Source organism: Chinchilla lanigera, unplaced genomic scaffold (genome assembly GCF_000276665.1).
Source record: "Chinchilla lanigera isolate Chin_1 unplaced genomic scaffold, ChiLan1.0 scaffold00008, whole genome shotgun sequence".
NCBI classification, from domain to species: domain Eukaryota; kingdom Metazoa; phylum Chordata; class Mammalia; order Rodentia; family Chinchillidae; genus Chinchilla; species Chinchilla lanigera.
Genome location: NW_004955409.1, coordinates 30,727,893 through 30,748,857, shown reverse-complemented (window position 1 = coordinate 30,748,857; position 20,965 = coordinate 30,727,893). Strand labels below are relative to the sequence as shown.

At 37.3% G+C, this 20,965-nt stretch overlaps 1 protein-coding gene across 2 annotated transcripts in view; it reads right to left on the bottom strand.

The window, feature by feature from the left end:
* The window catches only part of Prkd1 (protein kinase D1), a 306,494-nt gene that overhangs the window by 111,731 nt on the left and 173,798 nt on the right, over nt 1–20,965 (bottom strand). For both annotated transcript variants that reach the window (XM_013510389.1, XM_013510390.1), the window contains exon 2: nt 20,628–20,766. In XM_013510389.1, the coding sequence (XP_013365843.1) occupies nt 20,628–20,766 (139 nt within the window). The remainder of the gene's footprint in view (nt 1–20,627; nt 20,767–20,965) is intronic.

The window sequence follows — 20,965 nt, the reverse complement described above, 5'->3', positions numbered from 1 at the left end:
GGGAGGAGGACAGTAGGAATGGAGGTGATTGCTGTGAATCAAAGAACTCAAGATTTAGCAGAAAAGAGGTCACCTCCTCCAGGTGGGAGATGCCAAGAAATACCTGGCCTGAGTGTAGTTCCTGCAGACTTTCAACTCTGTAGTCCAGATTTTCACGTTAAATCTCTATATTTTTCAACATCACATTTTTCTAGGGAAATACAGTGTTTCTGGCCCAATAATACATATCTGTAGGTTGTTATCTGGCTCATGCACTGCTGACATCACATTTTCACATATATTCAAAGAAAGAAAATCTTGTAATCCAAGTTGAAACCCATTACTAGTTTCATTATAATTTAAAATCTCAGTATCAGGAGTTAATAGACATGGCTGCATCTTTTGAACCTACTCTTGAGACTTGCTCCAAGACAAATGGCCTTGTACACTCCGATGGCAAGTACAAAAATTAACAGAAGTCCCAGTGTCTCTGCAGTATATGAATGCATATACACAAGATTACACATTTAATTAAAAGATTATTATCTCATCAGAATCACCATTTTCTAAACCCAGAATGATCTGCATTGTATATATAGATTTGCTTTTACTAACATTTTAAATTTCAAGAAGCTGTTTCAGGACAGCCACTGATTAACGAGCAGTACGTTAACACACTGCAAATATCTATTTTATTAAAATCTATGTGCAAGAGAACTTTTGGGGAAAGGCAATAATGTTGAAGTATAAAATTCTATTTCATGAATTAGACTGAAGACATTTTAGGTGCTCACTCGAGTTCTCTTTCATTTTGTTTTTGACATGATTGTGCTTGAATTTCTCCAGCAATTTCAGCGAATGTATTTTTAACTTTAACAAACAGTAAGCTTTAATGTATTCCTGTTTGACATAATGAAATTGTATAACTCCCACAGCTTTCTACTTTTTTGATATTATATAAGAACCCTATAATTTTAGATGCCAGAGAAGACAGAGCACCTGAGAATAAATGCCTATTCAAACCTGTAGAGCGATATCTTAAGATGTACTATGCATTTCTACAGTACCTTGGGGTCAAAATTCATAAGAAAACAAGAGATGCTCAAATATACATTACTGAAATGTGTTTTTTCTGATTATACCTTACAGTTCAAATTTTCTAAAAACTGTTATCAGTAGTCATATGGGATCTGTCAGTGCACAGACATTAACACACTAACCTGGTGTCCTTCCGTTTATAAGATTTGGATATTTGAAACTAAGTATTGAAAAGAAATGAAAAATGACATTTGAAATGTAAATAAATGTTTCTAATTACTATTATCTGCATAATAAGATAGTCTATAAGACTTTTCAAATTACTAAAATTAAGCGAAATATGTATGGTTGTCTAGTATGTCATTTTTTAATGAAAAGAGCAAAGTAACAAGTGTAATAGTATTACTTCTAAGGAATATTTTTTTGTAATTTTATAAAGCAAGTTTATGAAGCTCTATCAAGCATGCAGGATAAAAATGAAATATTAAAAATTATTTATCATGAAACAATTCTAGATGGCAGACACATTTTGACCTTCTGAATGAACTTCCACTTTCTAGGTTGTGACTTTGGTTTACATGTCATAGGACAACTTAGCCTTTCCAATTCCTTCTTAGCTCTTAATAATGATACCCTTTATTACTCTTCCTACTGGGCAAAGGTTGGAAGCACAGCATCCCAATCCTCTGTTTGCATGCATTACACGCATTTGTAATGCAAGGGCTTCCCAAACACAGCTCTATCCACTGTGTGACAGCACTGCTTGCTGGTTCAGGACCCTCCAGACTAGATTTAATCATGGTGCATTTGCTTTTAACTTATGAAAAAACCTCAACAGTAGCCAGGAGTCTGCTTAAAAATAAATCACAAATTTCAGCTTTTACTGATTTTATGAAGTAGAAGAAATAGTATACGGGTGAAGTGAGGAAGGCCTTTTCTATTGGGTGCTAAAGTGAAAGTAGAGATTCATGGGCTATGGAGACCACTTTCAGCAACGTACACACCACAGGAGGTGCTCTCTTTATCTTTCCTACTTAATTACATACCATGAGTACTTTTATTTGAACAACTCTAGATCTCCTTATTTCTTCCTCCTGTTATGTAATGTTCCATGGCAACAGAGTGTCAAAATTTATTTGCTCATCTATGTGTACTTATTACTGTTGCTAAATATCCTTCCAAGAATATTTCTATATGTGAGAGTATCTCTAAAGAGTAAAAGTCCACTTGCTGGGTCAGAAAGTTTTCTTTTTTACAATTTTTGGAAGGTACTTTCACATATCTCTTAACAAAGGAGCTTTCCAACCAATGCTATATGAGGTTGCATATTTCCTGGCATCTCTTCAGTGCTATATACAGGACTGGGCTCTCAATATTTGTCAGCCAGCTACGTGGAAACTATACTAGGTTATTTTGCCTTTCTTAAATTACAGATGAGGGCCATCATTTTTTTTGAGATATTCATTATCTTCCATTTACTTTTGTATATTTTTACTTCTTTTGTGAACTGTTTATATTTTCTCTAAGATCATTTTCTAAATGAATATACAGTTCACCAACATCACCTATTGTATTTTCTTTCCTTCTTCCTAATGATGCAAATTTAAACTAAACTTTTATACACTAACATGTCTGTCTCTTGACTGTGCAGTCTTCATATTCAAGTGTTTCAAACTTAAATTTGAAACAGATAATCATCATTTTAGAACATTATTACTTGTCAAATCAAAAATATTAACAACAACAAGCTTTCCTAGAAAATATTCATCAGGGAACAAGAATAAAGGATATGTGTTAATTTTCCATTGAAATTCAAAGTGAACTAGGTAGTACAGGGAGTCAGCCGAAGAAATAACCATAACACCTAGTAACTATGATAAAATACAAACTAAATGAATGGATTTAATGAATCAACAAGTCCTGTTGATATTATCTTCTATTAAATTTTTTCATCCCTTTTCAGAAGTCAAATCACAATTTCATAGGTCTTTTAGAAGGATTTATCTTCACATTATTGAAGGCCTTTATAGAGAGAAAGCACATGATTCAGTTTAGAATTTTGGAGTTATTAGAGTTGCAAATGCAAAAGAATTATAAATAAGACTAGAGGACAGGAAACTAGTAAGGAAGGTATTTAAGTGATAACAGTTCTTGAACAAGAAAAGACAGATATTTAGCAGAGGATCATATCAACAAAAGCTGTTAATTTGTTACATTCATTTATTTAACTTGTATTTTTCCTTGCTTAGTAGGTGTTTAGACATTTTTTTTCAAGCACTAGGGTTAAAACAATAAAGAACGACAATGCGCTTGCCTTCTGACACTCATATTCTAGTAGGCAACAAAAAAAGAACAGTAACTAAACAGATACTCGATGATGCGGACTATAAATACAGCATCACACACTCTCTCATCAGTTTCTTCCCAACATTTCTAATAATCAGAACCTTCAGATTAGAATGTATCCCCTCTCTCAGGCACTTTTCCTGATTCTGGGACTCAACTCGCCATTTGTGTATGCAGGTCGTACTACTTCATGATGTTGGTGACTTTCCCCAGACTCCTGACTCTAGTCAGTATCAGCCTGGGCTACTCATTTATTCACCAGCATAAGGTGACCCTGGGGATGTAACTTGCAGGCGAATGGATCACTGATCCTATCAAGTACTCAGAAATCTGGCAGCTAGCATTTCAATCTTCATTAACTGCCCATGGCTTGGGACTGCAGTTCCAAGTAACCATTAAAGTAGATTTGTCAGCCTTACATCTGGATACTCATCTCTTATCCAAGACACAGATTTCACTTAATAAGCATTTGTAGTCATTCAAGTTTTCTCATCATTCCTATGTAAAGGACTCACACATGCAGACACCCTCATCAAGTAGATGAAGTGATGCTAGGAAGGATAATTTAATAGAATGGCCAAATCAAGTACCCATATGGTTTCAGACAAATAAGCAGCTCAATGAACTATGAACACATATCCAAGAAAAAAAGACTTTAAGTGATTAAATATTTGTGAATAAAATAAAGAAATTGCATTGATAAAACAAAGCTCATTTTAGGGGACTGCCATGACTACTGCTTTAAGTACATTAAAGTTTGAATTTTTAATAACAATTTTGAAATTTATATGGTGCCTATGGTGGTAATTAGGAGGTTTATCCTAATGTTTTGTTCTGATCTCTTAGAATATTTACTGGAAAAATTTTTTCTTTAAATAGAGAGTTTTATAATAATTCCTTATACAGAAGGACCATAATAATTTTTATATTTATTTTTAAATATATATTTATTCAATCTATGGATTTCTACTGTAGCTTTAACATCCTAAGCTTTAATTTTTCACTAAATGTTTAGAAATTGTTATTAGGAAATTCCTCTTTTTAAGTAAATTCAGGTTAAAAGAGAAGACCTGTTGATTAGTACCTGCCTGGGGGACAGATTAATGAGTGACGTTGCTCTATGCAAATAATTGCATATGAAAATAATAAAGTTGCTTTATGTAAATAATAAATGTTATTAATATTACTAGTAAAGAATTAAGAAAGACATGCAATTCATTTCCCCAATAAGTGGAACAAAATCTGAAGTGTAAAAGTGTTACAGTTTTTGGTGCTTTAAGAAACAAACCCATTCCAGAACAATCTCAATTAAAAAGATTTAAATTTTACCACAGTAAAAAAAAAAAAATGCCAGTATATGATTAGCACAAATTTCAAGATAGAAGAAAGACAGTCAGGAAAAGGGCATACAAATGTTTAATTCTTCAGTGAGACGGTTGGAGTATTAGGGTTTTTGAGAGAACTAGAACCACAGGAAGGGAAAGAGAGGGAGAGAAAGACAGACAGACAGACAGTCTTGGTTACTTTTCTTTCATTGATGAGACAAAACATCTGATGCCCAGAATTAAGGAAGGAAATGTTTATTCAGCTCACAGTTTGTGGAGGTTTCAGTTCATACTCAGCTGGTTCCAAGGCAGGGTGGTACGTGGAAGAGGGCAACAGTTCATGGTGGTGGAAAACAGCAAAAGCAGCACGAGCAAAAAGGGAAGAGAGGCAGCAAGCAACTTCTTTCCCTCCCTTATACTGCATGCAAAACTACCTGCCCCAGGGTGGTTGTAGCACTCACACTTATAATCCCAACGCTGGACCATGAATCAATTATAAACTCTAGAAGCCTGCCCCATGACTGCATGAGGCTTTGGGGGGAAATCCAGGAGAAACAATGGTATAATGCTAGTCCAAGTCCAGATCCAAGACCAAAGGCAGAATACTAATGTCTCATCTTAAAGAGTCAGGGAGAGAGAACAAATTCTCCCTTTCTTAATCCTGTTTTGTTTAAGCCTTCAGTGGACTGGATGATGCCATCCACACTAAGAGAAACAATCTGTTTTACTTAGGCTAACAATTTGAATCTTAATCTCATCCAAAGACATGCTGAACAGTATTAGCATTACTAGTAAAGAATTAAGGAAAACATACAATTTATTGCATGCACCCAGATACAGATACACAGAAAATAATATCTAACCAAATATCTGGGCATCCTATAGCTCTGTCAAGTTAACATAAAATAAGCCATTATAGTTGATTATACTAATATTCACAATTATTTTCCAAAACTCTGTGTATATTTATATTTTCTTTATGTATTCAGTAAGAAAAGCTGAATTCAAAAATAATAAAATACAATACTAGAAACTCTGTAACTAAATACAGTTTAATAATACTAAAGACAAGGAAAAGGAAAAGGGACATAACGTCCTCACAGAAAAATTCCATTTAACATATTCCTATGTAGGAACTCTTGGATGCAGAGGTTGGGGTTTATCATCTCCACCATGCGGGTGGACTATCTTTCGTGAGAGAGTACAGATAGGAAAACTTCTACATTTATAATGGAGAAAACTAGCAAACAGGACTTTAAGCAAGGGGTTGTTTAATAGTATCACTGATGTATGGATGTCCTACACCCTTCATGTGATGAGAAGGACACTTCATCATTATACTACTCTTCCCCAAACCACATGGCCCCACTTTAATCCTGAAAAAACTCAGATAAATGAGACTGGAAGATATTCTACAAGACACTTGGCCTGTATTCCTCAAAACTGTCAAGGTCATGAAGAACACAGAAAGTCTGAGAAACTGTCATAAACTGGAGACTAAGGAGATATGACAGCTAGATGCAATTTAGTACTCTAGATTGGGTCGAGAGACAGAAATAGTGCATTAATGGAAAAAAAACTGGTAAGTTGAAATCATATACCAATGTTGATTTCTGAGTTTTGACAAATGTACCATGACAAGGTAAAATGATAACATTAAGGGAGGCTAGATCTGGGTGAGATCAATTTTCTTTACTGTCTGCTTCTTTTCTGTAAACCAAAACTATTCTTTTATTTTTCCTCCAGAAGAATATTTTACTTTTCTGAGGTCACTAGAGGAAGGAGGGCAGATCTGTCTTTCCAACAGTGTGATGCACCAGAACTTCAGGGATCTGGAGAATTATCAGCCCACTGTGCCAGCTGCAGGGCTCCCCGGTCCTACCCTCCAGCCATACTCCTATGAGGAGGAAGCAGCCATTGGAAATGTTCCCAATTTTGTCCTAGATGAGATTCAGGGATCAAAATCTACTACCAACCTATTGGCTACAAATCTACCCATAAGCCTGCCTAGCTCCCCACTTTGCATTTAGGTGACAGTTCTCAATAATATAGGAAATGGTAGTTGCAAGACAGGCTGGGCCATTCAATTTGCAATATAAGAAAAGCATGAGAGGAAGGTTGTAATAAATAAATAGAAGGGCCAGGGATATAGCTCAGTGGCATAAGTGCCTGCCTGGCAAGTGCAAGGTCCGTGAGTTCGATTCCCAGTACCAAAACAAAAATAAATAAATAAAAACATAGATAAATATGGCAGTATCTGCCTCGGTGAAATTATTCTAAGACAAAGAAGTTTGTTTTAAGCATGTGTTGAGCTTTGCCTACTGACACCCTTGCTAGCGTCCTATCGTCTGGGAAGAACAGTCTGATTTCAAAGCTACAAAGATGCAGTTATGCTGCTTCCCTTGTTCAGCATGTTAAAAACTCAAGGACACCAAAAATAGATTTCAGTCTTTAGAGATGGCAAACCATGACCTCTTCTCAGCACTAAATGATTTTAAAAGCATAAAACCAGCAAGAGTCAAGATTTATCCATGAGATAATCCTGAGATTGCTGCCGACCTTCAAGGACAAGACAACTGTCTTTGGCTCAGTATGTACACACTGCACATTTGTTCTAGGTAGAACAGGCAATATGCTTAAGGTCGTACAATTAAATATATCTCACTAAATTTGTATAATAATTGCTATAATAATGTGCCACAGAGTCGAATGTGCTCTAAAACATAAGAGAGGCTATGACCAAAGTATAAAGGAAAAGAATATTTTAATTTTATAACCTACGATCACATATACTTATAGTTACACTGCAATATCACATAACTAAAGAAGCTGACACTCATTCAGCTACAAAACTAAATCCAAGGTAATGCAATGCAACAAAAGAAGCAAATAAGACCTTGGTAGGATGGATCCCTCCCCCTTTTTTAGTGGCTAGAAACAATGCATAGACGATGAAACAACTAGAGCCATAACAATTTAACTTTGGAATTTGCCAAATATATTAACTCCTTAAAGCCAAGATTAATTTTTTTCTTTCAAATTGACATCCAACTATGAACTCTGAAATTGCCACACCAAGTGTATTTATCATGAGTAAGTTTTTTAACTACTGCATATCTACCACAGAGCTGTTATGTAGATTTTAAAAAGCACCATAATTTATTGACCGTTTCTTGTGTGCTGTTCATCTTGATGGAGATGTAAGATAAATTCATATCAAGTAAATTCATTTTAGCAAGTGTGTTTCATGCTCAATTATTCACTCTCCTGCCCTGACTCCATAGGAAGCAAATGCTTTTTACTGGTCCATTCCTACAAATAAAAATGATTTTTTTAAGTATGTGAAATTCACATGGGGAATGATCTCATGTGGGATCAACATTAATGGATAACCAAATGAATTCAACATAGTCCTTTACTGGATACTTGAATACTAAAGAGGAAAGCATGAAGCAAACACATTTCAAACTATTCAATGTTAGTTTCAAAAAATATGTCTAGTCCCTTTGAGGGAAAGAAAGGGTCTTAAGACAGAGTGACTCATACCAGATCTTTCTTGTTGTCTATTTTCTGTCATTCCTAAAGAACGTTATTATGGATAACAGTGAAACAGATGCAAATCTTTCCCTACTATGTGTATGCATGTGTGTGTGGGGAAGGGGGTTCTCTTCATTTAAAAAAAAAATTAATAGGGAATCAAATGCTTGGTTTCACTGAGAATTCTCCACTCAGTTCTACATGATAAATGTTCTTACAATTAACAAGGTCTAATAATCAGAATGTAAAAATAAAAATGAAAATGACCAAAATAAAAAAATAAATACTGATCAAAATAAAAATAGAAAAAAACCTAGGGCCAGCCAGTAATTCTTCATTTTCTAGAAACTAGAAGGTTGAAATTGCTTCATAACATGAAAAAGAAAATGCAGAGCTGATTAAAATTTCAAGTTTTATATTAAGGCATATACTGTAAAGGAGATATTGGTTTAGTTAAATTTCCTCTCTAAGCCTGCAGTCAGCACCTCGATTTTCTGAATGTTCTTTAAAAAGTGGAGATACAAATACGTTCTGGTGTACTACTGCTCTCTTCAAAAACATCTTTCTATTTTATACCTCCATACTGGCAAATGAATAGTGCTGGCGCTGTTTAAGGCTTAAAACAGCTGCATTTCTAATTCTGGTAGATTATGAGGGATTTCAATATGGGTTGCATGTTAAAAGCAAATAAGCGACATGCCAACCAGCAGAATGAGGGTGGTGGGCGGATGGTGGCACGGCTGAGGGCTGAGACCTGAACTGGAGTGCTGTGTGCCACCAATCATGGAACGTCCAAAGGGGATACTTGGCAGCTTTACAAGGGGAAGCTTGATCTTGTCCCTCAAGCAAAACTAACACACGCCCACAAAATTTCCAGACAGCCAGTCATAAGCCATGCTCCACTTGGCCTTTGTTAACATGGGAGGCCACCAAGGATTTTGATTTTGGCGGTCCGTACCACTTTGTCTTTCTTCTTACTTCACCACCAGACTCTTTGGGCAAGTGTGTGAAGAATGTGTGTGTGTGTGTGTCTGTCTATCTGTCTGTCTGTAGTTCTGACAGGGAAAAAGAAGAGAGGGAGGAAAGGAGAAAAAGGAAAGAAAGAAAAGGGAGACCAAGAGGATGACAGCCAAAGAGCAAGAGAAACAGAAACACAGACCGAACATAGAAACAAAGAACGTGATTTCCCTGTTACTGAGGGGATTATCACTGCAGAAGGGTAAGATAAGAAGACACTACAAAACATCCTCACAGTGACAGAGAACTTACTGCACAATAACATGAAGCAATGTAGGTTAGTGGTGATGTTCACTGACCATCCTCTCTAAAATACCATTCAGAATGCTACTATGTAAATCTCCCCCAGATCCAAACGGATTATTTACCTGAGAACATGGAACGCACACAAGAAGGACTTGGTCTTAAAAGTAGGTTTTCAAATCAATTTATGAAATATAAGGATATAGTTATATGACTGTATTTTAGTGAATATTCTAGAGTGGACGCCCTTTAGCAAATGTTATTTTCATCTTTTCTAACTTAGATGATATTTATTGTCTGCCAATGATATTTCAATATAGTGCATATTTTTGGAGGCCAGTGTAATTGAGAACATAAACTCTGGAAACGTGATATAAAACAAAGCCATTCACAAATTTGTACAATCTCCATACCACACCATAAGGGTGTATTACTCTTCCTGACCTATATAACCTTAATACATGATACTATTATCATGGTCAATTCTCAGTGTAAGAATGAGGAACTTTGGGCTGGGAATGTAGCTCAGTGGAAGGGTTGCTTAGCATGAACAAGGCCATGAGGTCAATCCTCAGTACCACCAGAAAACGAGGAAACTTCGAAATTCAAACACTAAAAAGCTTTCTCAGTGTCACACAGCTAGTGAAAAGAGCAGCTGAGACTTGAACTCAATTGAGAAATGAACTCAGTTTCTACACCTGTGCTTTAACAAGTAAGGTATATTTAGTATGGCACATAATGAAATAAGATAGAACAGTTAAGAAATATCAGAGGTTAAATATTATACCACATATAACTAATGTATTAGGAAAAGCACAGTATTGATTTGTACAACTATTAAAATTAGCCTGCAAGTATAGATTTGAGAGTCCAAGGCCACAGCAAGAAAAAATTGAATGTCATAACAGAAACATAATTATAAAAAAGAGCTGTTTGGGGTACTGAGGTCTAAAGAAGTACAATGGTTAAGGAGTTACAGAGTGATATATTGGAAAATTTCCCCCAGGAGATTTCTGCAATAAACGTGCTACCAAAATTTTTAAGTATATTATTCACAAACAGTTCTCAATATATTATATCAAAGGCCATTTCAGCAAAAGTATTTTCACAGGACATGTGTGCAGGTAACAGGTGATCCAAATTATATCTCTTTGGGGAAAGTTTGATTTATCTAGCGATTTTGTCCAATACAACCTCTTTTCAATGGTGAGTGGATGGCAGCTATTAGCCAAGTATCCACTGAACACTTGAAAGGTAGCTAGTATGACTGAGGAATTTAATTCAATTTTAACTAATTTAAATATAAATAGCCAACTGTGTTTAGTGGCTCTCACACTGAGCTGTGCCGACCTGGAAGAATCCTGACTGCGTATCTCTCAGCCATTTCTGCCAAATAGAATTTTATATTTTAAAAGACAAACAAAATGAAAATCAAGACACATTGATCCTCTAGTTTAAGTCTACAGTACAATAATTTTCTGTTGTATAAAACCTAACAATTTTTTAAAATTTAAGCTTGAAAAGAGTCCTTCTTATCTCTTCACAAAAGTGAGCAAAGGGAACACTAGTTTCAAAATATAACTAGTACGTAAAGCATTTGCCTTGTGAGGGTAATAGTCTTTAAATCATCTATTTCAGTATTTCTAAGACATGAAGATTTTGTTTTAATGCAGAGCATTATTTTTAGGGAAACGAGTTCTAAATTAATGAAATCTTTTTTAGGTAGCTCATTGGTAGAGTCTGTGCACAGCTTGCACAAAGTTGTGGGTTCAATCACTACCAGAACACCAAAATAATTAAACTAATAAATAAACTACGAACAAAATATCAATTTTTGTATGTTGTTTATAAGCCCATTCATGTAAAAAAAGCAAAACGACTAAGCTAATGTCATACTTTTTTTTCTAGAAGGATTGTTAATATGCAAAGACCTCTGAGTTCCTGTTGTATCATCAGTGCCCTAACATAGTAAGATGTATACACACGAGACTATAAATCTCCACCCTAAAAAGCAAATGTTAGAAATCTTTGGCTACACATTGCAGTGTCCAGAGGCGACACAGAAAAATACCCCTTGTATGAGGTTTTCATTGCCCTTGTGTTCTGTTCTTGTTTATCTGGATGACAGTTATAATACTGTTCTCAATTAGCACAGGAACAGATGAAAAGAGAAGGAAAGGAAAAACTATGATTTCTGGCTGGATATCCACTTGCCAGATGGGGACGAACTAGGCCTTAGGCTAATTCTGTGTGAACAGAGGAGTTTGATATGTTCTTCCTTGAAAACCACAGTATGTACCCTGACCAAGATCTACAAAGATTTAGACGCTAGTTGTGCTGCACATGACTCAACTTTTCCTATAGGTCTTGCCAGCTGACCCTTAGGCAGAGACAGCTGTTCTTTGAGATGGATAAAGCTACAGAGCTCTAATGTAAGGAGCAGGAAGGGAAGAGGGGACAGCAGCAGGAAAGGCCAGCCGGAACTTCAGGGTATTAGTCCTCATCTCATTCCCTCCAGACTATGAAACGGGAAAGCTAAAACCAGAGGCCAGCCTCAGGGCATAACACTCAGGAACACCACGGCAAATATGGAACCTGCAAGCTCCTGCAAAGAAGAGACAATAAGTTCCTGAAGTCAAGTGCGATTAGTGTTGGGAGGGGTGTACTGAAAAAGAATAACTACTGAATACACTTTAGAAAGAAGAGAAGAATACTTAGAAAGAGCAATAGTTGGGAAAATAGATCAGAGGAGGAAGGAATCAAGTTGGGATTCAAAGAGGGTTACTTTGTTATGGAGATGAATACAATCCATAAGTCATAGGAACGAGAAAAATAACTGGTGTTGTGTGAATTGGGTCTGATGTCATATGAAAAACGTCCTATGGTACTGATGTTCCAATAACCCTTATGCAGTACGCCAGTACTATACCACAATACATCACAGTAGCTGTAGCTCTCACCTCACTTTATCTCATCCTGTAAGCATCGCATCAACTCACACCAGCACAAGAAGGATGCGCAGAGTACAAGATACAGTGAGAAAGACTACATTCTTATAATTTTTATTACAGTATATTATTATGATTATTCTAGTATTGGGTATTGTTGTTAATCTCTTACTATGCTTTACACACAAACTCTTGTCATAGGTATGTATATAATGGAAAAAATATAATTATACAGAGGTCAATTCTATCTCCAGTTTTGAGGGGTCTTGGAATATACCAGCAGGGATATGGGGGTACTACTATAAAGTCATGTGAATTAACATTTAAATTTTCCATTGTTACAAAACCTACAAAAAAATGGCAATTAAAATTGAACAGGAATTGGCATCATTCATAGCGAAACATTTTGATGTCCAAAAGCAACCAGAAAGAAATATAAATGAGAACAAAGGCTCACATCTCTTAAAATGTTTAATTACTCAAGCCATGTTAGGACTAGGGAGTTGCTGGCTATGATTAATTGCGATCTTTTAAAAGCAGAGAAATAAAACTATAGGTATATAATGTATTTTGGAAGAAATAAAATACAGTGATCTAACGTACTACTCTCAAGGTTTTTCCCCTTACTTTTATATTTCAGAGAAGGATGAAAAACTGCTAAGCAATGTCCTATGTATAAGAGAAACGGATGTAACAGCAATGTACATAAATATTGTACACCTTCTAGAAAGGAAAGTAGGCCCTTACTGGAACGTTGTTATCATATAGTTTTTCTGGTTTATAGGTTAGGCATGAATCTTAGTAAGAGGAAAACATGGTCACTGAGATACTATGTCAATTTAGATCAAAGTTATGATGGGTCCCTGGCTAAACAGCGGCAGTTATTGTATTTCATATTTTATAACTCTGGAGACAAGAGCCTTCAGGATGTTTTAACCTAACTGCAGTTTGAGTAGATGTATTAAACATATCTTTAGAAGGAAGAGGAGGATAGTGGCTTTCTAATAAAAGTAACGTGAATGAGTCGTGAAGCTCACTGCTGCTTTTGGTAGTGACAAGTACCATCGGTGGCTCTGTGATATATAAACTACCTTACTATGGTGGGAATTCTTCAAATAAAAATCCTCAAAAATTTCTGTTCACTGATTCAAGATCAGAGAGTGAAACTGCGCTTGAAGTATAGTGACTAGCAGCTGAACACTTAGGTGCTGGCAGGATGCCGGCAGTTAAAAGTGATATTTCATCTTTTTTCAGATACCTGACCCCTCTGCCTTCCCGAGTTACAGTGAAGGAAACAAAGTTATTTAGATAAAGCAAACTGTTCAAGAAGCTCATGCTCTTATAGAAGCAAAGATTTCTTTCCTCCTCACTCCTTGTTTTCTTTGGCTCAAATCTCTTGCTCCATGAGAAGGAAGTGCCCTCAGTGGACAGAAGTGGGACAGACAGCATTCAGATTATTTATTCCACGGGCAGGACCGGAGAAGCATCCTCGTGTACACTGCTGAACCAAGACTCGCCTGAGAATCAAATGATACCAAAAGTATCCTGTGATAAAATAACCTGGGAAGTGATATTGGAGAGTTCTGCTGCCTATCAGAGAGCACCGAAATTCTGAAGACCCCTGCAGTTAAGAATTCTTTTAACATTGCTTAACCTGACATTTCTCAAAGTTGTCGGACCAGGTTTCCCTTTTGTGGTATATTTAATAACTGTAAACATCATGAGGAAAAGCAGCTTAGAGTGTGAGAAGGAGAAGCAGTCATCATAGCTAACATTTTTTAGACACTTCCTATGTGTGGAAACCCTCTGAAGTGCTTTCTGTGCATGATTTCTTTTAATTCACATAATAACCTACAACGTAGGTGCTGGTGTTTTCTCCATTTCACAGATGAGGAAACTAGGGCACAGAATGATTGAATGTGTTCGGCAAGGATAGTAATAGTAAAGAATAGAGAAAGGATATGAACCCAGATGGTCTGGCTCTGGAGCGGTAAGCAAGCACTGTGCATGCCACTTGCAGAATAAAAAACAAACCCACAGACCCCATGTGTTATTAGTACTGCAGGATATTTTCATCTAGTATAAGCTCCTTGTTTGAATAAAAGAACAAAAAAAAAGCGCAGAGTTTTTGACACTTATACAGAATCACAGAGGAACTCACTGGCACTATATACCCAAGAAATTAATTCTCTCAAGAAAGTACCTGCACCATCTGGCAAACACATAGGACAACATATGAGGACAAGATGTGGGATGGAGAAGAGGAAATGTCACCAGTCTCAAATGGCTGAGATCTCTCCTTTAAGCCCTGTGCCTGAAAATAGACGCAGAGTATCTCTTCCTGGGCTACCGCACTAGCTTTCTAACCAGGCTCTTGGCACTGAGGAAGAAAGTATATGTGGAAGGACCTTTCTAGAAAAGAACACTCATGTATTGTAAAAATATCGTGTAAAAGGTTCAAGGAAATTATGAATTTTTGTCAGGCACAAAATATTCAACATTTAACACTCAGACTTTAAAATTATTTTATTTGAGGATCTCTATGGTCCTTGACTAGTTCCCATTTAATCACCTGCAAGACACACATGCACACACACACGCATGCATGCATGCATGCACACACAAATGCACACACATGCATAGGCAAATAATTCATAGAGATTAAGCCCAAAACAAAAACTGTTTATACTTGTAATTTCTCATATGAGAAACCCTGCGATATTTAAGTTTGTGAGTCTGATTTATTTCACTTAACATTATGGTCTCACGGTGCATCCATTTACTAGAAATGACTCAAATTTATCTTTCCTCATGGCAGAGTAGTACTCCACCGTGTACACATATCACAAGGAGATAGATCTTTTGCAACTGGGGAGGAGACCTAGATGAGCAGGGGGAAGAGGGAACAGGAAAATTAAAAAAAAAAAACAAATCCTAAGATGTGCAATGTACATGTCACTCCTCAGAATGAATGCAGTCATCATGCAAACATGTACTAATAATTTTTTCTAAAAAAGGCGAAAATTTTAAAACAAACAAAAAGAGCTGAAACATGTACACATAGTCCTGTTACTCATTTGCTTTGTTTGGCTGAATTATCAGGCTTTGATCAAGAGATCCATCATGAAGAACATTCCAGATAAATGTCTTGGTTTTATTCTACCGGTCAGTTCTGTATACTTGAACTTGACTTTGGCTTTGGTAAGAGAAATTTCCACTTGCAGTGTTCTCCCACTTCATAGCAATTGCAACAATTGTGATCATTGTGCCGGTGGTGGGGATGTGTGTGGCAGAGAACTTCCATGCTGCTGTTAATTTTTTCTCCTTAACACAATGTATCCACTCAGGAACAGTGTTTTCCTGGCTTAATGGATCTCAACGTACTAACTCACACAAGCAATGGTTTTTGTTTTTTTTTTTAAACCAAAGGGAAAGGGGAGAAATTAGGATTCAGCAAGGAGCAGTCTGAGTAGTCTGTAGCTCCTAAAGCACCAAACAAATGGTGAAAGACCTCAGTCGAAAATGACACAAGCAAAAAAAAAAACTCTGATATTACCTGAAGAGAGAAAATATTTAGTCTTCCTACAAACTATTTTTTCTGCCAGGTTTTCTCTTATTTTTATTGCAGTCCTATATCAGAAAATGTTCTTATAGGTGAAACATTCAATATAAAAAGAATGAGGTTATTTTTTTTTGTTTTTTGTTTTTTTGTTTTTTTGTTTTTTTGTTTTTTCTCCGGTACCGGGAACCGAACTCACGACCTTGTGCTTGCCAGGCAGGCGCTTTTGCCGCTGAGTTAAATCCCCAGCCCCTAGAATGAGGTTATGTTTACATCAAATTACATTAGCAAATTTAATTGATGACAGAAGAAAGGGAAATTTAGGTAAAATGTAACAGCAAAACTGTAGTCTTCAAGGGGAAATTTTTCACAGCTTATGTAGGTTATAAAATTATAATAGGTCAAAAGGGAGTAGCGGGGTTGTGCAGTGTTTTTCATTCCCTATTTCCTTATTAACCGCAGTTTGGGTGAAGTGGATCCTGAATCATACTTCCAGGAATGGCACATATCTGGGGCTGATCGCAGCACTCCATCCTCCCCAGCAACCGGGTCCAGAATGGAGCACAAGATTTACCCCAACTCCCTGGCATCCATGGCCTAAAGTGTCAGTGATTATCATCTGCATTGCTTGAAATTATAATTCAGTGTAATCCTGCTTACTTCACAGGTACTACTTTCTTCAGTGGACCAAGTAAATGCATAAAATTTAGTTTATTTTTACAAATATATCTAGAAGTAATATTTTTACAACAAATCAGTACTTTATAGAATTTTACACATGTAGTAAGTTCTAATCTCATAGCCAGTAGTCAAACAATGAACACACACATGCTTTTTGAGAATCTTCTATCTGTGGTAACAAAGGGAAGGACAGAAGGAGATTACTGCACAAAGGTGATGCCAGGTAAAAGTTGGGTCTGTTTGGAGCCAACCAGCTAGGGGGTTATGTGTGGAGAAATCCTGTGTGTCTCAGGAACAGGAATGGCAAAAACGAATAGTAAAGAAATCCAGATTACCCATTTGTATGACATGCTTTGCTAGGAAAAGAGGATAAAAATTCACTAAAATTTGGTGAAAAACATGCAGTTAGAGACAAGGAGGGCCACCAAGGGAAGACCCTAGAACTGGAATCTTATTCATGAGGTCCTGCATGGCTCTAGAGTTATTCAACAAAAAGAGACAAAGAGTCTGAAGAATCAGACACATTAACAATGTTATCTTAGTTACTTTCTCCTTGCTGAGACAAAATACCTGACACCCACAGTTAAAGGGGGAAAGGTTTATTTGGCTTACAGTTCACAGAGGTTTCAGTCCAGAGTCAGCGGGCTCCAAGGCAGCGTGGCCTGGCAGATGGGCATCACAGAGGAGAAACAGTTCATGGCAAGGCAGGGCAGGCAGAAGGCAACAAGCAAGTGACAAGCACTGAGCAACAGGAGGCAATAGCAGCTTCTGTCTTTCTCTTTATCGCCTGCCCTGTGGTGGGGCGCACTCACATCATGAACTACGCCAAATCAATCAGTGGACCAGTTTAGCAACTACAAACCCTTAATCCCAGCATCACACACTCTACACCCAGCCCTCTGAAAGTGCCCCACCTATGACCACATGAGTCTGGGGGAAGGAGGATATCTAGATACAAGCCATAACATTGCTCCCTCCAGCAGCACATATACTAAACTTGAAACTATACAAGCTGTGAAAAAAACAAAGGTGGGGAAGTAAAAAGAATTAAGATGTGTCATATGCATATGTGTACTCATTCCCCATGATGAACACGCACTAATAAATCAAACACTAAGGAGCACAAAAGGGAAGGCAAGATTAGGAGTCAGACATTCATTATTGCCATGTTTAAATGTAAATGAATCTTTGAGAAAATAAATTTCTGCACTGCAAAAAACAAAAAAAGGCATCTTTGAATGAGAGGAAGGATGGTAGAGAAATAACCCAAAATAGGAACGGGGAGTGAAAAAGGGTCATTTTGCTCCTCTTCACCTGGGAGTGGAGCAGAATATGAGGCAAAGCCTTCTGGATTGAAAGGATGGGAGTATCATTTTCAGAGAGCCAGGCTGCCAATAAGATGAGAAGCCAGGAAGGAAGGAAGAAATAGCAGGCACTAGATCACAATGACTTGGAGGTCTAAAAAGAGCATGAAAAAGGTACAAGGCACGAGAAAGAAATGTCAATTAGTATGGAGGGAGCAGGGAAGTTTTAGAAACTATTCTCAACATTTATTGAGTAAATCATAAGATAAGCATTAGAGCAGGAAAGCAGCTAGAAGAGTATGTCTGACAACGATGGTTAAGGTAAGCACAGGAGGCCTGAACAAAACACACATATACAGTATTGAATATATGTGACTGAATAATTTGTATATATGCACAAATACATAATTGAATAAGATTCAGTGACATGGTGGGGGCATCACAAACACACACACACACACACACATATAGTTGAAAGATTTAAGGGTTCAACGACACCAGGGAAGTAAGAATATATGGTTGAAAGTTAGGATCAGACTGTTGCCACAAGTGCCTTGTAAGTACAGCAAGAGAGCTGGGAAGAATAACAGAGCCCTTCCTGAGCCTGGTGCTTGGAGGACAGCTAAGAGAAAAGGATGCTCTCAGGTGCCCCACAGCAATCGCGGCCAGAGAGATAGAAAAGGTAGAACGTCAAGCAGGATGGAAAAAGAAGGGGAGCATAAATACAGTGAGGTCCTTAGTTTACAAAGACTGCTATTCTTCATGCAGCGAGGGCTGGAGGGCTGCGGGAGGTCAGCGGGGTGTGGCAAGTGCAGGCCCAGTTCACTGATGCTGGGACAACGTGAAAACAGCAGCCCTTCCTTACACACACGCACACACACGCAGCCTGCATTCCAGCTGTCTGCTACTACTTTAAAGCATTTGATAACAAAAATAAACTGGAAAGAAAAACAAATTAAATATAGAAATATCATTTTTTTAGACCCTCATAGATCTCTGGACATTGCCACAGGGAAAAGGGACTCATAAAACACATTATGCTGTTTGCAAAGCAGCCTGGCAATGGGTTTAATATGAATTATAGCGGGAGCATATCCAGCACTTGATTTCCCAGAATAATTTATTTCAGGCAGCCGCCAGTGTTCGGAAACAGGAAACCTAGAAAACAGAACGTCTAGTCACTCACTTTAAAAGCCCAGGTACAGTACACAAGTGTGAAAAGTACCAAAGGAAAAGAAAAGGGAGAACCTAGCAAAGCAAGCAACTTCTTCATAAAGTTTAAATAAAAAAAACTATCACAGCTTTTGTTTTATTGATGCACTTAATTAGCAAATGATAGCCTTATAGACAATCAAAAAAATGATTGCTTTTGTCAAGCAAAAAAAGAAAAAAGATATTTTATGGGATTGAGCATGGTGATCCCAGGAACTCACACAATGAAACCAAAAAGCATCAGCAGGGATAGAAAGTGAATTGGGCTGAATCACAGCAAGTAAATAGAATGGACACACTGAAGGACAGTTGGTATGCAAAGCAATGGCTCTGGTAAGTTGAAGAATTTGAGGAAGTTAAGCATCTTTTTTGGTGCTGAGGATTGAACCAAGGGCCTTCACACTCTGCTATATCCCCAATACTCTCTAGTTTTTATTTTGAAGTCATCCCCTAAGTTGCCCAGGTTGGGCTCAAACCTGCAATCCTCCTGCCTCAGCCTCCCAGATATCTGGGATTCCAAGCATGTGTCATCATGCCCAGCTTCTAGAATCTGTAAACTGATTAACTCCTTTAAGAAGATAGGAAATATCAAACTCTGAGGGAAGAAGGGAGCAATATAAACTGAGTTTATTAATACTATTTTCTAAAAAACTTTGACTAAAACTTGAATACAGTCATGATCGCTGCACTGACCATCATTTTAAGTATCTACTGCAGCTGTTCTTTCACACTATTTTTAAATTAATGTATCCACATTTTTTGCATTGATAAGCACAGTCTGCACAGTCCTATTACTAACTTCTAAATCCTAAACAGGAATACAGATGTGGGCAGAGGGAAGTAGCCTTTTCTCAGGGACTGAGTTAACTAGTGTCACTCAGCACGACCTGACTTCATCTCACTCCTGAGCTTCAGCTTCCTTTTGTGTCTTGCCTTACACCATAACTGCTAGGGTTCTGGTCTTGACAAGGCAATGGTTTCTGAGTTCTGTTAAGATTTCTTGGCTTGGAGACACCTGGTCCATTGGGGCCCTGACTTTAGCATCATTGTGGTGAGGTTTGTTTGCTTCTGCTGTTGTCCAAGTGATTCAAAACGATGAATGAATCTCTGTGCATGTGTGTGTGTGTGTGTGTGTGTGTGTGTCTGTGTGTGTGTGTGTGTGCATGCATGTGTGTGTCTGTGTGTATGTGCTGTTGGGGGCTGGGAGGGAACATCAAGCTGGGATACAGACTAGACGATATTAGGTGTGAAAAAGCTCATCCAATGAAAACTTTTGTTTCTCTTCCAAAACAATCTGGAAGCTCATGTAGACAGAGCCCTCGAATTTCTCAGGGCCCAATTTGACATCCATTTTCTATGGCTGTGTTAAACACACATGCCCAGTAATTCTCCAAATACAAATGAACAGTTTATATGGATAGACACAAAAGTGTCCTACCTGACAAGACCACTTCAATAAGGTCGCCTTCCTGGATGTCACTGGCTGTTTTCACCAGCTGAAGGATGTTCTCAGAGGTAGGGTCATGGCGAAAAAGCAGGATCTTATCATACATTCCATAGAAACCACATTCAGGGAACTGCAAACAGAAATGCCAAAATACTTTAAACATCAAATCCTCCTAAATATTTTGTTTTAATAAATGTCAGAGCATAAGTTTAAAAACTTCAAAGTATCTAATATATTCAAATTTTAAAAGTGAATGAGATTTGATACTAATAAGACTCCAAACTAGGCTGGAATATACGTTATATCATAAGGGCAATAATGGTCAAGTT